General features: G+C 51.4%; 1 protein-coding gene across 2 annotated transcripts in view; it reads right to left on the bottom strand.

The window, feature by feature from the left end:
• Wnt7a (Wnt family member 7A) overlaps positions 1-8,445 on the bottom strand; it is a 50,389-nt gene extending 41,944 nt beyond the window's left edge. The window contains exons 1-2 of one of the 2 annotated variants that reach the window (XM_075983483.1): positions 8,109-8,445; positions 5,764-5,990 (exon numbers count right to left, since the gene is read on the bottom strand). In XM_075983483.1, the coding sequence (XP_075839598.1) occupies positions 5,764-5,990; positions 8,109-8,179 (298 nt within the window). In that variant the 5' untranslated portion in view covers positions 8,180-8,445. The remainder of the gene's footprint in view (positions 1-5,763; positions 5,991-8,108) is intronic. The other variant, XM_075983484.1, reaches the window with a different exon arrangement.
• Between the last annotated feature and the right edge of the window lie 10,377 nt (positions 8,446-18,822).

Here is an 18,822-nt window from a genome sequence, read left to right as displayed (position 1 = left end):
TGGAGGAGGTGGCTCTGGAGGGGAACCTTGTATAACACCAGGGTGGCAGGCTACTGCAGCAGCTCGGTTGTCTCTCCTGTGTGTGCTGTAGACCCATTCCCTGGTCAGTATTCTGTGGTGTACCCATGTCTGCTGAGCTCATGGTGGTCACCAGTTTTCCATGTGCTGGGCATGAAGCCGTGGCTCCCTACAGAGCTCTGGCTGGAGATATAGAGATGGTCCAGCAACAAAGGGGGACTCACCGGCCTCGTCCATCCCCTAGCCACCTGGGAGACAGGCATCCTTATCACTGTGGTCGAGGTCTGTGGCTAGGAGACAGCAGGTAGTTAGGACTAAGGCCTGGAGCTGTCTGAGCAGCAATGGCATCGGGGAAGATATGGAAAGGGAAAGGGTGGATAGGGACGCACTGCAGGAGTATGGCGGGGCATCTCTAAGGGAGTGGGAAGCAGAGAGACGGAGGACGTCTGGGGAGTGGCGTGTGGGCAGAGGGGACAGCAGACTGCCAAGAGAGGACTTGGCCAAAGGAGTAGGGACCATGTCTGCATTTCTTCCGAGAGCAACAGGAAATCACAATAGAGTTTTATGTGGGGACATCCTACTTAGAACAACACTGATGTCTGCATGGACTGGAGGGCCAAGCTGGGTAGAGTGCATAAGGAAAGTTGTCCAGACACTGACCGTGTGAAGATGCTTTAAACCAGGCGATGAGAATCGGGCAGATTTGGGGACACAATTTAAGTCAATGTAAGGACTTCAGGTTAGTGGCCTGGCCAATACTTTCTGCCACACAAAAAAATTGAACCTGGGCCAGGAGTCAGAGGCAGGTGGATCTGTGTGAGTTCAAGACCTGGCTGGTCCACAGAGTGAGTCCCAGGACAACTACCCTACCTTAAAACAAAACAAAACAAAAACAAAGAATAGAACTTGGGGAATGAGTCCCCAGCTCCTGAGCTGTATCTCTATCGGATCAGCACACAGGCTCCATGAAGAGGGAAAGGGGAGATCCAGCCCACCAGGTGCCAGCGTCTTACTCCTGTATCATGTATTTCTGCTGCCACCTGCCATGGTGGACCACATCAGATGGGCAGAGTGAGAGGAGAAAGGTCCATGCCCCCCAAAGTCATCAGCGATATAAGGGTGAGGCAGAATGGAAACCTGGGTGTGACTCAGACTCTGGAGCACATCTAGCTGCCCCAGACAGCTTCCCTGAGGTTCTCAGGTCTGGCTCACACACATAGGCAAATCCCTCCAGCAATGGGGAATTCACTACTGAGTCTCAGCTCTGCCCCAAACCAGCCACGGATGCAGCTAACTTTTGCCTCTCTGTAAGACTGGCAGGACAGGGCCACAGGAAATGACTGTCTCAGCTTCTGGCCACATTTGAGCCTCAGTGAAGAAAAGCAGAGAGTGAGGCTCCCCAACAGTATCATGACACCAGTATCACCATGCCATCCCAGCCCAACGGGAGAACCTGCAAGACAACAGGGCAACGGGCAGAAGGCATGAACAGGCAGCTCAGGCTGAGTAAACATAACCTCCTCCCTTCCCTGGGAAATATAAATCAAGATGGCAGGGAGCTCCATGGGTGGCACCCACTCAACCTGGCAGGAATGTGGAGGTCTGAGGAGTCCCCTTGGGAAGGCATAGTGGCACTATGGAGTGACAGAGAGGTGGAATCTGCCACCGCCATGATTAAACTCAGCTGAAATGAAGTCATTTCACAGGGAGGATATCTGTTATGATGAATAAAATATAAACCCCAGGGACATGGAAAGCTCTCCATCCCTTCCACGTTCACAACGGGAGAAAGTTTGGCCTTGGAGGGGACAAGTGGAGAAGGAAGTTCCCACAAGGAAGGGCCATCCCTCCTCCACTGGAAAAGGGTTTTAATGGCCTAAGAAAGTGTTTTAAGGGGGCAGAGCACTTGCCTAGCAGGCTTAAGGCCCTGAGTTCAATCCCCAACACAGAAGAAAAGGATAGGGATGGGTGGGGCTAGAGCCCTTCTTGGGCCCCCAGAGAGTCTCCCTGGGCCAGGACTCAGCTTATTAAACATATCACATCCTACACCACACAGAAAGAATCCTGGCACTCTCAGGAAAGCTTTACTTGCTAGAACCCTCTCTTACCTGAGCCCTCTCCCTGTGTCCTAGGACCTTAGACACAGTTCCCTTGGTTTTTCCCACTACCCATGATCCCAGTGACTAGCTAGCAAGCCCCTTACCTTGCTCTTAGATCCAAACTCCTCTTTCCATCTGGGGGTGTGTGTCCCACCTCTGAGCCCCTTCCAGCCCTCCAGCATTTCTCTTAAGTCATGGACCATACCACTGCTTGCTGCTGTAGGCTCAGTTATGTCCCCCATAACTCACACTGAAGCCCTGATCCCTAGCAACCCAGATGTGACTGCAATCTGACAGAAGTCTTTAAAGGGGTGGTTGGGTTAAAATAAAGTCATTGGTGGGCCAATTTCCATGAAACTGGTATCTTCTTAAAAAGAACCATAAGAGCATCCATGAGGGAAAGGAAGAAGCAGGTGAGGACAAGGCAACCACACAGCTTCACAGGCAGTGGTAGAGTGATGCCCTAGTAAGTGCAAGGTCCTGGATTGGATCCCCAGCACCAAGAGGAGAAAGCTTATGCAAGTCCAAGAGAGAGGCTTCAGAAGATTCAGAAGAAAGCACACCTGCTGGGCCTTGGTCTTGAACCTCAAGCCTTAGGAACTGGTAGGAATAAATGCTAGCTATTTAAGCCCCAGTTTTGGCATTTTGCTTCTTTTCCATGAGAGATGCCCAGAGTGGAGTTCTCTCGTGGTAGCCAGCAAGGCACCTTGCCCTTGGAATGAACACATGACCCAAAGTCCAGCTCCATTAAGCTGTAGAACCATAAGAAGCATTGAGGTAGGTCAAGGGTCTTTCCTGAAGTCTTGGACCTGTTGCGGTCCTGGGTCTACAATGACCATCTGGTTGTCCCCATGGCATTGGTGGAAAGCAATGCAACCTCTGGTCCAGCTATTCTGAAGCCAGCACCATCCCTAGTTTTCCAGTTCCTTAGGCATTTCAACAGTCCCCTTTTCACCTGGGTGTGTTGGACTTGGTTTCAATTTCTGCTTCCAAGAGGCCTTGTCCAGACATGCTCACAGCCTTCTCAGATCTCTGCATGAAAATCCAGACACTCAGAGGGAAAGGCAAAGCCAGGAAGCTCAGGCGGAACAGAGGACCACAGTAGGGATGGGTGGGAGCAGGTGGGAGGAAGGAACTAGAAGCTAGCTACCCTGCCTCATAATCTACCTGTGTATCTCTCACATCCTGAGCTGATAACATGGTTGCTCTGCACACAAGACTGCCTTTCACAGCTTCACTTGCAGCTAGGTGAAGCCATGTGACTAAACTCTAGCCAATGGACTATACAAAGATGGGCAGGGTGGAGCTTCTGAGAAGTCCCTGAAAAGGTGACACATGTGCTCTATGGTTCAGAGTGTCAGAGCAGATCCATACATCAGAGACTTCACCTCTATGAGAAAAGCTGAAGAATCCTGGGGCGGCGACAGGGTGAGGATACCAGGAATCCCAAATTTTAGAGATAACAAGATACTTGTTAACATAAGAGAAAGACTTGACTCATAGGAAGTTGCCAGTTTTTTGTGACAATGCTTAAGGTGCAGCCCATACATTGGTAGTCATGGTCATAGTCAGAATATCTCAACAGACTCCAAGTCCTAGAAATTCAGGCTTCTTAGACTGGGCCCCCACATCTCCCAGCTCTAGCTTCCACTTTCATCCATGGTACCCCAGCATTGCCATGTTCTGTGCTTCCTCATAGTTTACCTGTCCCAACTGGCATGCCTCTAACCCAGTCTTTTGTTTCCCAGGATACTGGTGGCGTCCCTCCTCCTTAGACTATGTAGGGCTAATCCCACAGTATGTAGCCAGGTGTGTGGGGTGTTATAATTCAAGAGTGCCTCCATCCTGTCCTCTCTCTGCTACAGCCCAATGGGTCACAGTGTGTCTGTGGGTTGGCTATACTCGTTCTGAAACAGGAAGTTGTAAGAGATGATCTCTGTCCTGGAAGACCCTGTCACCCACTTTGGCCAAGTGGCCACTCACTTCTGAAGCTCAGTTTATTCTTCATAGTCCAGCAAGGCCATTAGGGTCCTTACACCCAGCCTGGGTAGGACGTTTGAGAAGGACGAAGCTGACAGGTGACAAACGGAAGGTTTGGGAGCCTAGGGTTTCAGAGGCTTCAACCGCAGTCTTGGTGTTGCCTGAGCTGAGTTGGTCTGCTCCTCTCTCCTCTACAATAACACTGATTTTGAGGCTGACATGAGGGAGGGGACAGGTGGGTGTGAAGAGTATCCAGACAGGGAATGCTGGGAAAGGGGCTCTGCAGGAGGGGACCTGCCTGCCCATGTCATACAGACCACAGGGCCCGACTCTGTAGTCTATACAGAATCTAGTGACCAAAGTGGACTGAGCAAGACTCCTGGAGGCAGGGGATGACATATTCACTGTGAGCTGGCTGGGAGTGGGCAGAAAGCACTGAGATAGTGTGAGGTGCTGGCTGATATGGAGCCAAGGAGCAGGTCGTGGGAGGCTCCCAGAGACTTGAATGCATGCAGAGGATTTGGGCACTGATCTCCAGAGAGGCACGATGGCCCTTAAGAGGAACCAGTGAAGTGTGTTTGGAAAAGAGGACAAGACCGAGTGGCCCTGAAGAGGCCAAAGTCTCAGCAACAGGTGGGCAATAGTCTCCTGCTGGCTGGAGTGAACGGCCCCTTTAAAGGGTCTTTCACAGAGTAATACCCTGCTCTGGTTTCTACTACACTGTTCCTTCTGGGAGCAGCTGGGAGATGGAGCAGCCTGGGAAGCTGGGGAAGCAGCCAGAATGTGGAGGATGCTGGACTGGACAGGGGGTTTTGAGCATCTTGCTGGAATTGCTGGTGCTAGGGCTGAAGAGAGCAATTCAAGGGGACCTTTGCAGCAGAGCTGTGTACAAGCCCAGCCCCAAGAGACCTGAATTGCCCTGTGGCTTGGGGAAGGACACAGTACAGAAGTGCGTCTGTTGTCATCTTGGGCCCCCAAGCCTGGACACATAAAAGTGAGAAGACATCTCCACATCCTCCCCCATGGTCCAGGAAGGTCAGTGACATTCCCTGCTCTCTTCTCGTCACACACCTATCATGATTGCTCTACAAGTTGGATACATGTGTGCACATGCTCAGGCATATATACACGTCTGCACATACCAACCCCCCATCCCTGCCAAACATTACTGCAGAAATCAGATGGATTCGCGGGACTGTCTATGTCACGGGACTGACTATGCATGCTGGACCACAGTAGGGAGTGCTGGGGATTGTGGCAGAGAAAGGGTCACTCAGACCCTACCCTCAGGAGGCTGCAGTCTCAGCTCGAACTATCACAATGATGCCAGCCCACACTAAGTGGTCAATAGATCTGCCCATTTCCCAAAAGAAGCTGCAACCCCCTATGATGGGTAAAACACCCCACATTTAAATTGATACCTCATTTGAAAACACGTTAGATCTGCCAGTGAGTCTTTGGCCCATCTGTTGGTTTGTAGTTGTCTGTAACCAACAAAGTGCATGCATGGCTTCCATCTGCAACCCTGGCCTTCAGTAGACGTTAATCCATACACCCACAACATACCATCAGCAAGGGCACTAGAGCACAGCGCTAGTAAAGGGACCACGGAGGGTCCCAAGGGTGGCCTGGAAGGCCCGGCATAGGGTGTATGATGATCACATACCCACTTTAAGCTCCTTCCCGAAGACAGTGCGCTCTCCCAGAGCTGAGCAGTTCCAGCGGCCATTGCGGAACTGAAACTGACACTCGTCCAGGCCCATTTGGGAGCCTTCTCCTATGACGATGATGGCGTCCGGTCGGCTCTGGCAGATTGCCCGCTGTCTGGGAGCCAGACCTGGGATCTTGTTACAGATGATGCTCGCACCCAGAGCGACCACGGAAGAGAAGCCACTGGAGGGGACACAGATACAGGGGGTGAGACCTGGAGGGAGACTGTAGGGTCGCAGGTGCTGGAGGGGACAACCTCAACTCAGATACTATAGTGGACCTCCCACAGAGCCACAGGGAGGGGGGAGTGTCTGAGGGAGTGCAGACCAGAAAGATGAGGTAGTAAAGATCTCACCTACAAGTCCTCTAAACCTCTAACTGGCCCCCAGGATATGTTTGTCCCTACAGAGAGCAATGACACCATGGGACCCAAATTTCAGAGAAGTAATTTACTAGTGCCCAAGGGGGCGGGCCTCTTTTCCATCAAAGCCTTTCTGTTTTCGAACCTGGAGCAAGTTCACAGCCCTTTGTGTATCTCAGAGCCAGTACTGCTTAAGCAAGAGCTTCTGCTAGGCAGTCTGCGCCCAGAAGGGTCGCTGGGAAGCACATATTGAGGTGCCGTTTTTTAATATTTGGTAACAGTTCCCAGGGGCTGGAGTCATCTGAATAACCCAGGTAAACTTAAAATACACAAAATGGGAGACACAGGAGCCACTCTTACCAACCAGACTGGGAAACCTCCAGAGGTTTGGGGACCTTAACCCTCGGACCCAGGGGGCAGCGGAGCTGGTCAAAGTCACTGCAAGTCTTTACTGGGGCCTCCCTTCAATTGCTCCAGAGAGGAGAAGGCCACGCCCTCCTGACCTCCTCCTCCCCCTAGGGTAACTGGGCCCCTAGTGAGCCAATGAGGTGTCCGATCTCCGAGGTTTAAGCTCTGCTGTTTTCTCCTTCTGCAGTTTTCTGTGTCTCCTCCCCGTTTCTAATTAAAAAGAAGATAATACCTATCGCGGCCAGAGCCAGTAGGCCGGACCCGCTTCCTGGATGCTGGATGAGTGGATGAGCGAAGGGCGGCAGTGCACCGGCCAAGATGAAGATTAAAGCAAGTGGGAAAAAGAAAAGCCATCCAGACGCGGGCGAATCAATAACACTTAAAACACACCCGCAGGCAGGCAGCGCGCGAGCCCAGAAGCCGCCTCTTGATCCGCGGTCGGGCTGGAGGCCGCCTAGTCCACTCATCGCACACTTGGTTGCGAAATCCCGTTCCAGAGAGGTGGGGTTGGGGAAGTGGGAGGCCTGAGGGTGGCGATGGAGAAACACAAAGGGTCTGTCACACGCCCCCCTGGTCTTGGATCGAGTCCTCCCCAAAGTGGCGACATGAGGTTCCCAGCAGGTAGAGGGGGTGTGTAGAGAGGCAGGTGTGAAATCTACAAGGGTGGCCCTTTGGCGCCAGCACCTCTGTCCATGACTAAAGCCAACCACGTCTCCCGAATCCTGCCGCACAAGTCACTTCCTAAGTACAAAGGGAGACACCATGTAATGCAGCGCAGCGGTATCTGGAGCCGCCTATTTCCACTTTCTAGTAAGAGTGTTGCCTGCCCCACCTCCAGGCACGCCTGGGCTCCTTGGCTCCCACCCCAGCGACCCCAGGGTCGGGCTGTCTTGCTTCCCTTTGCTGGTGTCTAGAGAGCGTTTCTCCTTGGTATCTCTGACCATCGATTGACTATCTGTGGACTTACTATTTGTTTCTGTTCGCTGAGGGTGCTGCCTTCTGCCTTGGGAAGTGGGTCTGAGGGTCGCTGGAAATAGGCGGTGCCAGGCCTCTGAGAGGTGGTTAATGCTTTTCCAGAGAACATTCCTCCGCCCCTAGGTCCTTGTTTGCTACCTGGGGAGCCCTGTCTGCAAAAGGGCTGCGCCCAACGCATGGAGTTTCTGCCGGGAACCGAGCTCTCTGGGGTGCTTGTAGTCCTGCCAGACCTACTGTGCTTGTGGCTTGCAGGGTCCTTGGGAAAGATGACCCTGTGGAGCAGCTAGTCTCCTCTAGAGTCCCAGAGCTATTTGTTTCTGAGGGTTTCCAGACTCCGCGATTCTTTGGGATGGCCCGATCCCCTGCCCAGGTCTACGGAACAGTAAGCGCTCAGGAGGTGTCCGCTGGCTGGGATCCTTTGTGCCCTCAGGGTTCCCGCACCGCCCACTGCCTCTCCTGAGCTAAGTTGGGCAGCACGCCTCCCTCCCGGACCCAAGCAACTTTGCCTGGACCGCACGCTGGACCGCACGCGCGAAGAGGACGCGCGCGGCGCTTACCCGATCCGGAGGTAGACGATGCCCAGGCTGAGAAAGAGGTGGCCCAGGCAGCGCCGCGCTTTCCGGGTCATAGTCCCTGCTGGTGGCGGGTGCCACGGGCAGGGCTGTGCTGATCCCGCCGGCCGGGCCCGGCGGGGCAATCCACATAGCCTGCTCAGGGGGCGCAAGCCGAGGCTCCCTGGGCCGTCCGTCAGGACGTCGGTCCGCGCTAGGCGCTGGGGACTGTTCCAGAGCGCGGGAGCCGCGGAGCCAGAGAGAGGGACAAGCGCACAACGCGGGGCGACGCTGCGCGCCAGCGATCGCGGCAAGTGTTTGAGGCGCGGGGACTGCGGGGCGCTGCTGCCGCCCGCCCCCGCCCCTCCCTCTCCGCCCTTCCCCCGCCCGCCTCCCGGAGCGCCCGCCCCGCGCCCGAGCGCCCGCGGGTCGAGGATGTCTGCCCCGAGCGCGCTCCCGCGGTTCTCCTCCGAGCTCGCGGTGGGAGGCGGGGGCGCAGAGCGGAGTTGTGGGTGGGGGGCGGTGGAATCCCGCTCTCCTTCACTAATTCGCAGGTTGAGACCAGCAGGTGCCCAAGGGCCACTCTCTGGGTGGAGAAGATACAAGCTCATTCCAGAACCCTCGTGCCTGGTTAGAGTTCTGTCACACGGGCTAGAAACCGGGAACCGGGGTGGCGACCTCATCTAAAGAACTACTACCACACACATTCTTTCCTCACCCTCGTCTGTGCGAGGGACTGGCTGCAGCGAGGGCTAGACGTTCCAGGATCTCCGAAATCTGGCTACCAGTGGAGACTTGGAATTGGACTGAAGCCCAATGACCAGAAGCAGAACCTGAGAACTCGCGCAGGTGTAAGCTCAGGGCGCTCTCGTAGCGACATCTGCTGGAGATGTCAGGTAGTGCATCTGGTCTCGTGTCTTCCTGTCCCTTCCTTTGATAAAACACCTCAATCCAGAGAACAAGGAATATATGAGCCAAGAAGTTTCAGCTGAAGAGACTGAGGCTCATTAAGGTAAAGTCAAACTCAAAATCAAAGTCACCATCTGGTGAGTAGCCAGATTGGAACAAGGTAGCCCCAACTCTAGTGAACCCATACTCTTCTCTCCACTTTAGAATTCCATACACACACTCATTTACGCGCGTGCTCACCCTTCTTCCACGGAGATGGCTGTTCACGCATGCATGCACGGGCTACAGACTCCAGCCAGGCACCATGGTGAACACGGTCTATTCAAGGAACAAGGGGACAGTGAAGAGACAGACCTTACAGCTCCAGATCCAGGCTGATAGGAAGATCACAAGAGAGGGTGATGGGAGAGAGGTTTCTGGGTACTGGAATTCAATTTAGCTCTGAGGAGGTGAGTGGGCTGTCCCTAGCAGGTCACAGGATTTGGACGCCTGTTATGGTTGAAACTGAGGGGTGAGTGAGGAAATAGCTGGGGTGAAGAAAATGAAAGCCAATGAGGTGGAGGGAAGGGGGGCACTGCAGACCTTAACTCTTAGCAGTGGGGGACACTGGAGAACAAGCAGGTGACACATTCGGTGTGTGCATTCCAGAGCATCCTTCGGATGTTCTGTGGAGACACTGATGGGGGATGGGAAGGAAGCTGGGCACAGGGGAGCCTGATGAGACTCCCTAATGGGTTCATGGGCAGATGGGGTGTGTTGGGCTGGAGAGTGCTTGTATTGCTGTTTTGAGTGTACCCCAGACTGGCAGGGAACTGGCTGGGGCTGAGAATAGCCTTGAGCTCCGGGTCCTCCTGCTGTTGCTCAGGAGTGCCAGGATTTCAGACGTGTGTGCTTCCACTGTGGTTTATGGGATGCTGGGGGTTGAACCAAGTCCTTTTCTAACGCTAACAGTACTTTCCCCAAGTGAGCCTTACCCCCAGCCTGGAGCAGTTTTCAGAACATGGCTACTACATTGTTCTACCATTTTCCCATTACAAGGTGTTCTCTGTGTCCTCCTGGCTTACCTCCTGGCCAGTGATGGCTTCCTCGACGACAGGGGAAAGGTAATGGGGCAGGAGTCACAGGTCTCGGTGGCAGAAGGATACATGCCGGAGCCCCGAGTCACCCTAGTGGCTGCTGTGCTGTGTGGAAGCCAGGAATATGTAGAGTCACTGCAAACTACAGTCCCAACTGAGTGCCTGGTGCCATCCGTCCTGATTGCTACACAGGTACGTGAAGGCCCTCCAGATGCCAACAGCCATCCACCAGTCTCCTGGCTTCAGGTTTGCCCCGTTGAGGCATTGTGGACAATGATCACTCTGTGTGACCTCCCCACCCATGGAGCATGCTCTTGTGTTGCTCCTCCTCCTCATCTACAAAGGGTCAGACCCTTTCTGGTCTCTTCCATAACATTTCTCTGGTTTGTCATTTCCAATGCACACCATTGTCATCTTACAGCAAAAGAGTCATTCATGCCACAGATGTCGTCGGGACACTCACGCCCTGGGAGTGTGTGGAAGCTGTGGCCGTAGCAGGCAAATGCTGAGGGCACCTGCTGGGAAGGGGAAAGAGAAGGAAGAGGTGGAGGAAGACTCCAGATTGAAGAACATTCCGAGGCAGAGGAATGGAGAGAAAGAATACTCTCTGCCTCCTCGAGCACGTAGCCCGAGGATGACAGAATGGTCAGGCCAGAAGCAGCACTGCCCTCAGAACTGCAGCCTGATAAGTCAGCCCTCTGATGGTCACATCAGTGGGTATAATACGAGGAATGGGATCACGGGGGATTAAATAGCCCCACATCCTCACAGCCAGTAGCAGTGATGGAGCTGAGGTTTGAGCTTGGAGAGCACTTGCCCCAGCCGTGGCTCCTACACTACCCCTTCATTCTTCATTGTGTGTGTGCTTTTTTTTTTTTAAGACAGAGTCTTGTGTAGTCTATGCCGACCTGAACTCACTGTGTAGCCTGAACTCGCTCTGCTGAGCTGATCCTCCTACCTCTGCCTCCTGAACACTAGGCTAGCTCTCAAACCTTCCATGGTGGCATAAACTTACAAAAGAAAGAAGACCAAGACTGTTGGGGAGCTGAGATGACTGTGTGTACTATGACAAATTCCTGAGATAAATACACTTATAAGCACAAAGTCTTGTTTAGCCTACGGTTTCCAGTGTTTCAGCCCATGGTACTTGGTTCTACTACCTTTGGTCCTGTGGTAGCTGTGTACATCATGCGGGGCCCACTTAGGAAAGGGGAGTGCTGGGGTTATGGAAGCTGGGACACAAAGAGGCAGAGAGGGACAGAAAGAGAAAATGTCCCCTGAAAATTTAATTTCCTCCCATTAGATTCTGTGGTGGTTTGAAAGAAAATGGCTCTCAAAGGGAGTGGCATTATTGGGGGATGTGTCTTTGCTGGAGTGGGTATGGCCTTATTGGAGGCAGTGTGTCACTGTGGAGGCGGGCTTAAGCTTTGCTCGTGTCACAGGCCATTTCCTGGTCCCTGCATGATGTGGGACTCTCAGCTACTTCTCCAGCACCTTGTCTGCCTGCATGCCACCATACTCCCTGCCATTATGATAATGGACTGGGCCTCTGAACAGTAAGCAAGCTACCCCAATTAAATGTTTTTCATATAAGAGTTGCCATGGTCATGGTGTCTCTTCACAGCAACAGAAACCCTAACTAAGAGAGATACCAACCCTTAAACTACCTCTCAGCAGTTGGGAGGCAGAGGAAGGTGATCTCTGAGTTCAAGGCCAGCCTACTCTACATAGTGAGAACTTGTCTCAAAAAAAAAAACCATAAAAGTTTCTACAACCCCTCAATGGTATCTATCACAAGCATCAGTCTTTGGGAATGTTTCAGGATCCCAGCTGTGGCATTGTATCTGGGCTGTCAAGAGCGACTGAGGTCTCTATGGGCATGAGTGATCAAATTACAATATGGGTGGAACATCTCAGTACCTAGGATCAGTGGGGATCCCCAAAGCCCCAATGCCTCAGCCTGATTGACAGATAGCTGGGAAAAGGAGTCAGTAAAACTGGAGCGTTCCCCTTGCTCCCCTCTTCCCCTCCCTCTTTGTCGCCCATGTGTTGAGTGTAGGATGTGTGTGCGTGGTGTGTATGTGAGGTATGAGATGCACATTGAATATGGTAGAAGGGGTGCCCTGTTCTTCCTCTGTGCATAGCTGGAGAGGGTGCCTTCCGCTCTCTTTCCATGTGGTAAATTTGTAGCTCACCCTTCAAAACAGCCAAGTCTCTCTCTCTACTCACCTGAAAAGACTGCCTTGATCCATCTGACTTCTGTCCTCAGTTCTTAACTTTTTCTTCATCCCTTTATCGAATATCTCTCATTGATTAAATTGTGCCAGGCTGTTATAGACACAGAGGGCCAGGTGTTCTCGGCAGATCTTTGAATGAGTCAGATCCATCTCCCTACCTAGGACCAGGTCTGTATCTGAAGACTCTTCCTTGGGCTTCCACTGCCCCTGGGCTGGTCTTGGCAGAGTCCTTCCCCCCCTAAAGGATGTCCAGGCTCACACCATCTCCTCCCATTAGAGGATACTCTCCTTGTAACAAAGCTCCTTCGACTCTGATTACACAACTTGCATTGGGACTTGTGTCAAACCAGGACCATGACTTGCTGAAGAGATCCCACATCTTGGGTGTCGCTAAGCCTGGGATTTGGTCCCAGTTCTACCTCTTATTAACTTCATTATCCGAGACAGCTTTTCATTTGTTTGTGTGTTGGGTGTGCTCTGAAGCTAGTAACTTCCAGGTCACTAATTTTCTACGGTGATGAGAAGTGGACTCTGAATCTGGTCCATCCCAGGTCCAAAGCCACAGGAGATCGACTGCCTTGGCTGCTGCAGATTGATTGTCTTTTGCCGATGCCTATTAGCCCAGGATCTCTCTCCCCATCTGTGACCTCTATGGGTCCTGGAAAGATTTGTCTCTATGACCCAGTGGATTGGTTCCCTCTTACATCTTCAGGCAAAACAAGCCTACCTGGGCAGGAGCACACTTGCTTTTGTGCTTTCCGCCACCTGCTGGAGACAGAAGATATGGTCACCTCAATCCATGTAACAGTTGATACTAAGGGGCGCCTTGTCTCTATGGCATAAGAGAGAGAGCCATAGAATAGGACACCCCAAATCCTTCTAATGTAGGCTCACACACTAATACACATTCATGCACATACAATCCCCCCACAAGACACACACCCCCAAAAGGAAAGAAGGAAGAGAAATAAAGGCAAAACATCATAGACCACAGAAAACCTTCCATTACTGAAGTAACTGCAGCTGCTGGGGTCCTGTGCTATGCGGACCACTGATGATGAATGAAGTCGGCTGTTGCTCAGGGAAAACACAGTAAATGTGACAGGGTGGCTCATGGAGAAGCTCAGGTAGCAGCAAAGAAGGCCTCTGATGAGATTTGTGCTGACACATGATGAAAAGCACCCCAGGGCCACCCTGAAGAGCTCCACCAGGGCACTTCTCCCCATCACAGTGGCGGGTGTGTGGCATTACCTTGGCCTGCATGCTGACCTGTTCCCCTTACCTGACATGAGCGCCACCAAGATGGGTGGATATGACACCAAGGTGATGCTCTCAAATGCCTGAGCACCCAGCCCATGGAGAATGACAGCCAGAAGCAGTCAGAAGGAAGTGGCCAGAGCCACTGTCTGTCATGAGGGACTGAGGCCTTCCTCCTGCAGAGTGCACCCAAGGGTCTGAGCAGGACTGTAGCCCTGTCCTATGTGGGACTGTATAGGTGAGGTGAGTGTCTGCACTTTGTGGCTGTCCAACATGCCACCACACTGTGACCACCTCCGTGTGGACAGCCACATTGGTATCTGGTGGGAGAACACCGGGACTCTCTCATGAAGGTGTCTGGCTCTCCCACCCTGGAGCTCTTGCCTTCGTGTCCTGTCTCTCAGGTTGGGAGCGGGTGGGACAAGATGATGAGGCCCTCAGACTTCACTTCCCACATCTAGAGAGCAGAAACATGTAGAAACCCAGAATCCCCTGACAGTCAAATGCCAGTCACCGTGACAAATTACTCCAGGCCTTTGCCTCATAGAAGGAAGGCTTTATTTTGGTCTTAGAGGTTTTGGTCTGTGGTTGCTTAGCCCCATTTCTAGGCAGTTTACCATGGCAGGAAGCTGTCAGGGAAAAACATATTGTGAAATTCAGGAAGCAAGAGAGGGACATGAAGGAACTGAGATCCTTCCTGTTCTCTTCTTCAAGGGCCTGTCCCCAATGACTTGATGTCCTTCCACTGGGTCTTACCTCTTGAAGGTCCAGTTACCTCCCAGGAGCACCACAAACTGGGGTCCAACCCTTCACATGGACCTTTGGTGACAACTAAGACCCAAAATAGCACCTTCCGTTATGAAATATTACTTAATTAGATGTGTTACATTTGTTTATGCTGCATTTGTTTAATGATGTAAAGATGTGTTGCTGTTTCCCCTTGCCTGCCTAAGGCACCTGATTGGTCTAAAGAGCTAAACAGTCAATAGATAGGAAAAGAAGGGTAGGTGAGATTAGTGGAAAGAGAGAATAAAGAGGAGGAGAAACCTAGAACAAGAGAGAAGAGAATGAGGAGAAAGAGGGGGACGCAACCGAGGTTAGAAGCCAGGCAGGAAATAAGACAGACAGACAGTCAGACGGGCAATTATATGAAGAGAAACAGGTCAATTAAAGAAAAACCTAGCAAGAAAAGAGCATAAGCCTAGGTCAAGCATTGATAACTAATAATAAGTCTCCGTGTCATGATTTAGGAGCTCGTTGTCTGCCCTCCCAACACACACACACACACACACACACACACACACACACACACACACACACACACAAAAGCCTCCTACAACCTTTCATCTGGTCAAAGGAGAAAACAACCTTCACCTCTGCTCTGTGAAACTATGACATTGCTGTCAGAGAGAGCAACCTGCTGCAATTCACGGTGAACTCCTTGCAGGGGGGACAAAAGTGTTTGGGCACAGTTTCTCCTCATACAGGTGGCATCAGAGAATGAGAAAAAGGAGAACAGACACTCAGTGCCCTCTTGGTCCTGATCTCTTCAACTCAGAAACACGGCCTGGCACGCTAGTAGTGTGTCTGCTTCTCCCCCAAGTGCTGTGGGTTTTTTGGCAAATAAATGCTCAAATCCCCGAGTGAGACTTTAAAGTATACTTGTTTTCAGACAGACACAAACCCAACACACCCTCCCAGGGCTTCCATGTGTGAATCTGTGCGCATGGTTGTGAGCTAAACCCACTCCAGAGTCTGCAGCTCTTGGGAAGAAAGCAGATGACAGCCTGCACATTATACTCTGTCGCCCATGCTGTGGAGGAGGAGGCAGGCAAGTGGAGAGGGCTAGGAGAGCTGATTCCCATCAGCACCCGAGGCTGCGCAGGGCCAGGATTGAGCTGCCATTTGTCTTGAATAGGCCAACACTGCTATCAGCCACTTCAAAGCTGGGTTTTGTAGCATTGGCCGCACTTCTTTCTGCTGATTTGAGAGTAGCACAAGATACCATAACGACTAATTTCCATCGTCAACTCGACTGCATCTGGGATTAACGAAAATGCAAGGCACTGGGCACTCCTGTGAGGGATTTTTCTTGATCAAGTTATTTAGACCAAGTACAAGTGACACCTTCTGGTGACATAATCAGATAAAGGACATGGAAGGAAGAAATGTTTTTTGTTTGTTTGTTTGTTTGTTTGTTTTGCCTACTTGCCCTCACTCTTACAGACAAACCCATCTTTCCTGTTGCTCTAGTACTCCTACGCCTATATTAGATTCAAGTTCTTTGAGATTATAACAGACTGAAGACCAGCAACTCCTCAGGAATCCTCTAGAATTCCAGTGTCAGAGAGAGATTGCTGAGATATCCAGCCTCGAGGCTGAACATCTAGCAGATTCTTAGCCTGCCAGTTTTGAGACAGCCAGTTGAGGAGGCAGGGCTTCCTCCCAGGGTATTGTGGGATTAAGGAAGCAGTAGGTAATCAGTGTTTTGTGCCCAGTGAGTGCTCCCTAAATAAGCCAGGGAGGTCTCTCTTTATGTACTCTCACCAAAGGATCCTCTGCAGGAAGCTATGTTCTGGGCCCATGGTAGACTTCAAGCTGATGTCTCTAAACAAATGAGTGTGATGTGACTGTTGTCATTGTAGAGAGAAAATACTGGTTACTATGATGATAGAGCTGCTCTCTGGCTTTTGGCTGGAAGCTACATTTCCCATCATTCTTTAGATGTTAAAGTAACCATAATGGTTCTTATCTTTGAGAAGTCTGTGGAAGACATAATTCTTGGGTTACCCTCATTCCCCTGTTCTTGTGAGCTTTGTGAGTGGGATGATGAGCTGTGGTCCACAATGGCCTGGTGAGCACCGTGGCAGTCCACACTGCTCACATTGGGATTAGTTCTTCCAGGGGGAAGGAAAATCTCCCAGGGTTGGTTTTGCCCATTTGTCTGTTTCCTAGTGAAAGGACATGAAACATTGGTGTTTGGTTCTTAGTCCTTGGGCTCTGGAATAATCTAAGCACAGCAGACCTGTCTCACTAACTCCCTCCTCAGATTCCTGGGGCTGGGATAGAAGCTCCACAGCTGCCCAGCCCTCGCCTGAGTCCTGTCCAGGCTGCTCTAGCCCCTCAGAAGGTTCACATGCAGAGAGTCTCTCCTCTAGGTGCCAGTGCCCAAGCTCAGGATCCCTCACTTCCCGTGGCTCTCCTGAGCACTGTCTCTAGGTCCGGCAAATGTTGCTCGGAATCTCCACGCTGCTCTGATTTGCCACGGGCAGCTGGACAGGGAGCAGGCACTGCACTTCCCGTCTATGAAGCAGAGTTGTACAACTAAGAGAGACCAAAAGAACTCAGATAGGGAAAGCCAAGGTCAGGACGGTGACAGTGCCTTCAGATACGCCAGGACCAGGATGATATGAGAGAGGCAGACAGAGAGAGAACAGTCAAGAAGAGGGGCGAGAGAGGGAACCGACTGATGAGTACTTTTAAAGTGTCCCATAGCCAAGAGTGGAAAAGCACTTGGGGGGAGGTGATGACATAACTGCCCCAGTGGAGCAGGCAGGCTGATGCCAATGGGGGAACTAACACCTTTCCCGTCAGAGATGTAACACTTGAACTGGGGAAACCTTTTGTGCTGGAGCAGGGTTGTAACACTTCTGTTGGGGAAGCCTTTCCCTTCAGAGCGAGCTGCAACACTTACACACCTCTCCTTGTGTGAACTTCTGCTGTGCGGTTTACTGCTTTAAACTGCCGACCTCCCATATGACACTAGGTGGCGCCAGAATGTGCGTACTTAAGGCTTTGGCTGAGGCTCCCTTGCACGTTGGCCTGCTGGTCCACTGACTTGGTTACAGGAACTTTTAGAAAGTCCCGACATTAATTTTATAAGCAGCCTATACTTTTAGTGCAGCTGCCAGTGAACACTGTGAAATTAACTTTCCAGGTAGACAACAGAGGAATCATCAAAAGATTCAGTCCCCAGCATGCTTCAGTACAACAGATCCAACCATACAGTTTCTCTCAGAAACCTGGTGAGGGTCTGAATTCGATTCTGGCTTTCCTAAGGCTACTGTTGCTGGGATGTTTCGAGAACTCTCCTGAGATCCAAGGTGTTTTGTTCCTTCCAAAGACTCTTAACATAATTCAGTCAGAATTTCTCTACCAAAACTCCATTATTTTCTATACAAGCTACTATTATGTAAAAATCAGATACTCTGTTCTTGTTTCTCAGTAAAATTTCTTTTAAGTCAAACGTGTGAGGTTATATTTTCTCTCCATTCTTAGTTATATTCTTCGTGTGTGTGTGTGTGTATGTACGCACGCATGTATGTACATGTGTGTACATGTGTAAAATCCCCATGATTCACAAACTGGAAACGAATACTCATCATTACCAGATGGGTAGGCTTAGTGACTGGAGCACCAGGCTAGCCCATCACATTGTGACTGGAGCACCAGGCTAGCCCATCACATTGTTGCTGGAGCACCAGGCTAGCCCAACATATTGTTGCTGGAGCACCAGGTTAGCTCATCACATTGTTGCTGGAGCACAAGGCTAGCCCATCACATTGTTGCTGGAGCACCAGGCTAGCCCATGACATTGTTGCTGGAGCACCAGGCTAGCCCATCACATTGTTGCTGGAGCACAAGGCTAGCTCATCACATTGTTGCTGGAGCACCAGGCTAGCCCATGACATTGTTGCTGGAGCACCAGGTTAGCCCCATCACATTGCACTGGTTGCCTGGAAGCAGAGAGGGTGAATGTACCTGTGCTTGCTCTCAACTGCTCTCTTCTCTGTTCTGCAGATCCGGATCCCTTGCCCACAGGATGGTGGCAGCCATAGATGGAGGGTTCTCTTAGCTCAATTAATAAATTAAGATAAACTCCCACAGACAAGCTCACAGATCTAGACTCACTGAGACCCAACCCTACATGATTCTAGAGTGTGTCAAGTTGACAAAACTAACCTCCACTCTTTGTCAGGTTGACATAAAAACATATCACTTAAAGATATCACCGTTGGGCCCTTTCCCCTAAATCTCATATTTATCTAATAAATTATACTCCGACTTTCAAAGTCCCCATGGGCCTTAAAAATTTCACTTTAAAAGTCCAAAGTCGGGGCCTGCTTCCGGTAGTCTTGGCGGAGGCTGCTACTCAGATAGTGTGGTATCGGTGGTGGAGTTTGCTGAGCATTTTCTAGACCCCAGTAGGCATGGCGGCAGCGTTCGAGAACGAAGCCAGCC

The sequence above is a fragment of the Microtus pennsylvanicus genome, chromosome 8 (assembly GCF_037038515.1).
Source record: "Microtus pennsylvanicus isolate mMicPen1 chromosome 8, mMicPen1.hap1, whole genome shotgun sequence".
In the NCBI taxonomy this organism is placed as follows: Eukaryota; Metazoa; Chordata; class Mammalia; order Rodentia; family Cricetidae; genus Microtus; species Microtus pennsylvanicus.
The sequence above is the reverse complement of the archived record's forward strand: the minus strand, read 5'-3'. Positions and strand labels throughout refer to the sequence as shown.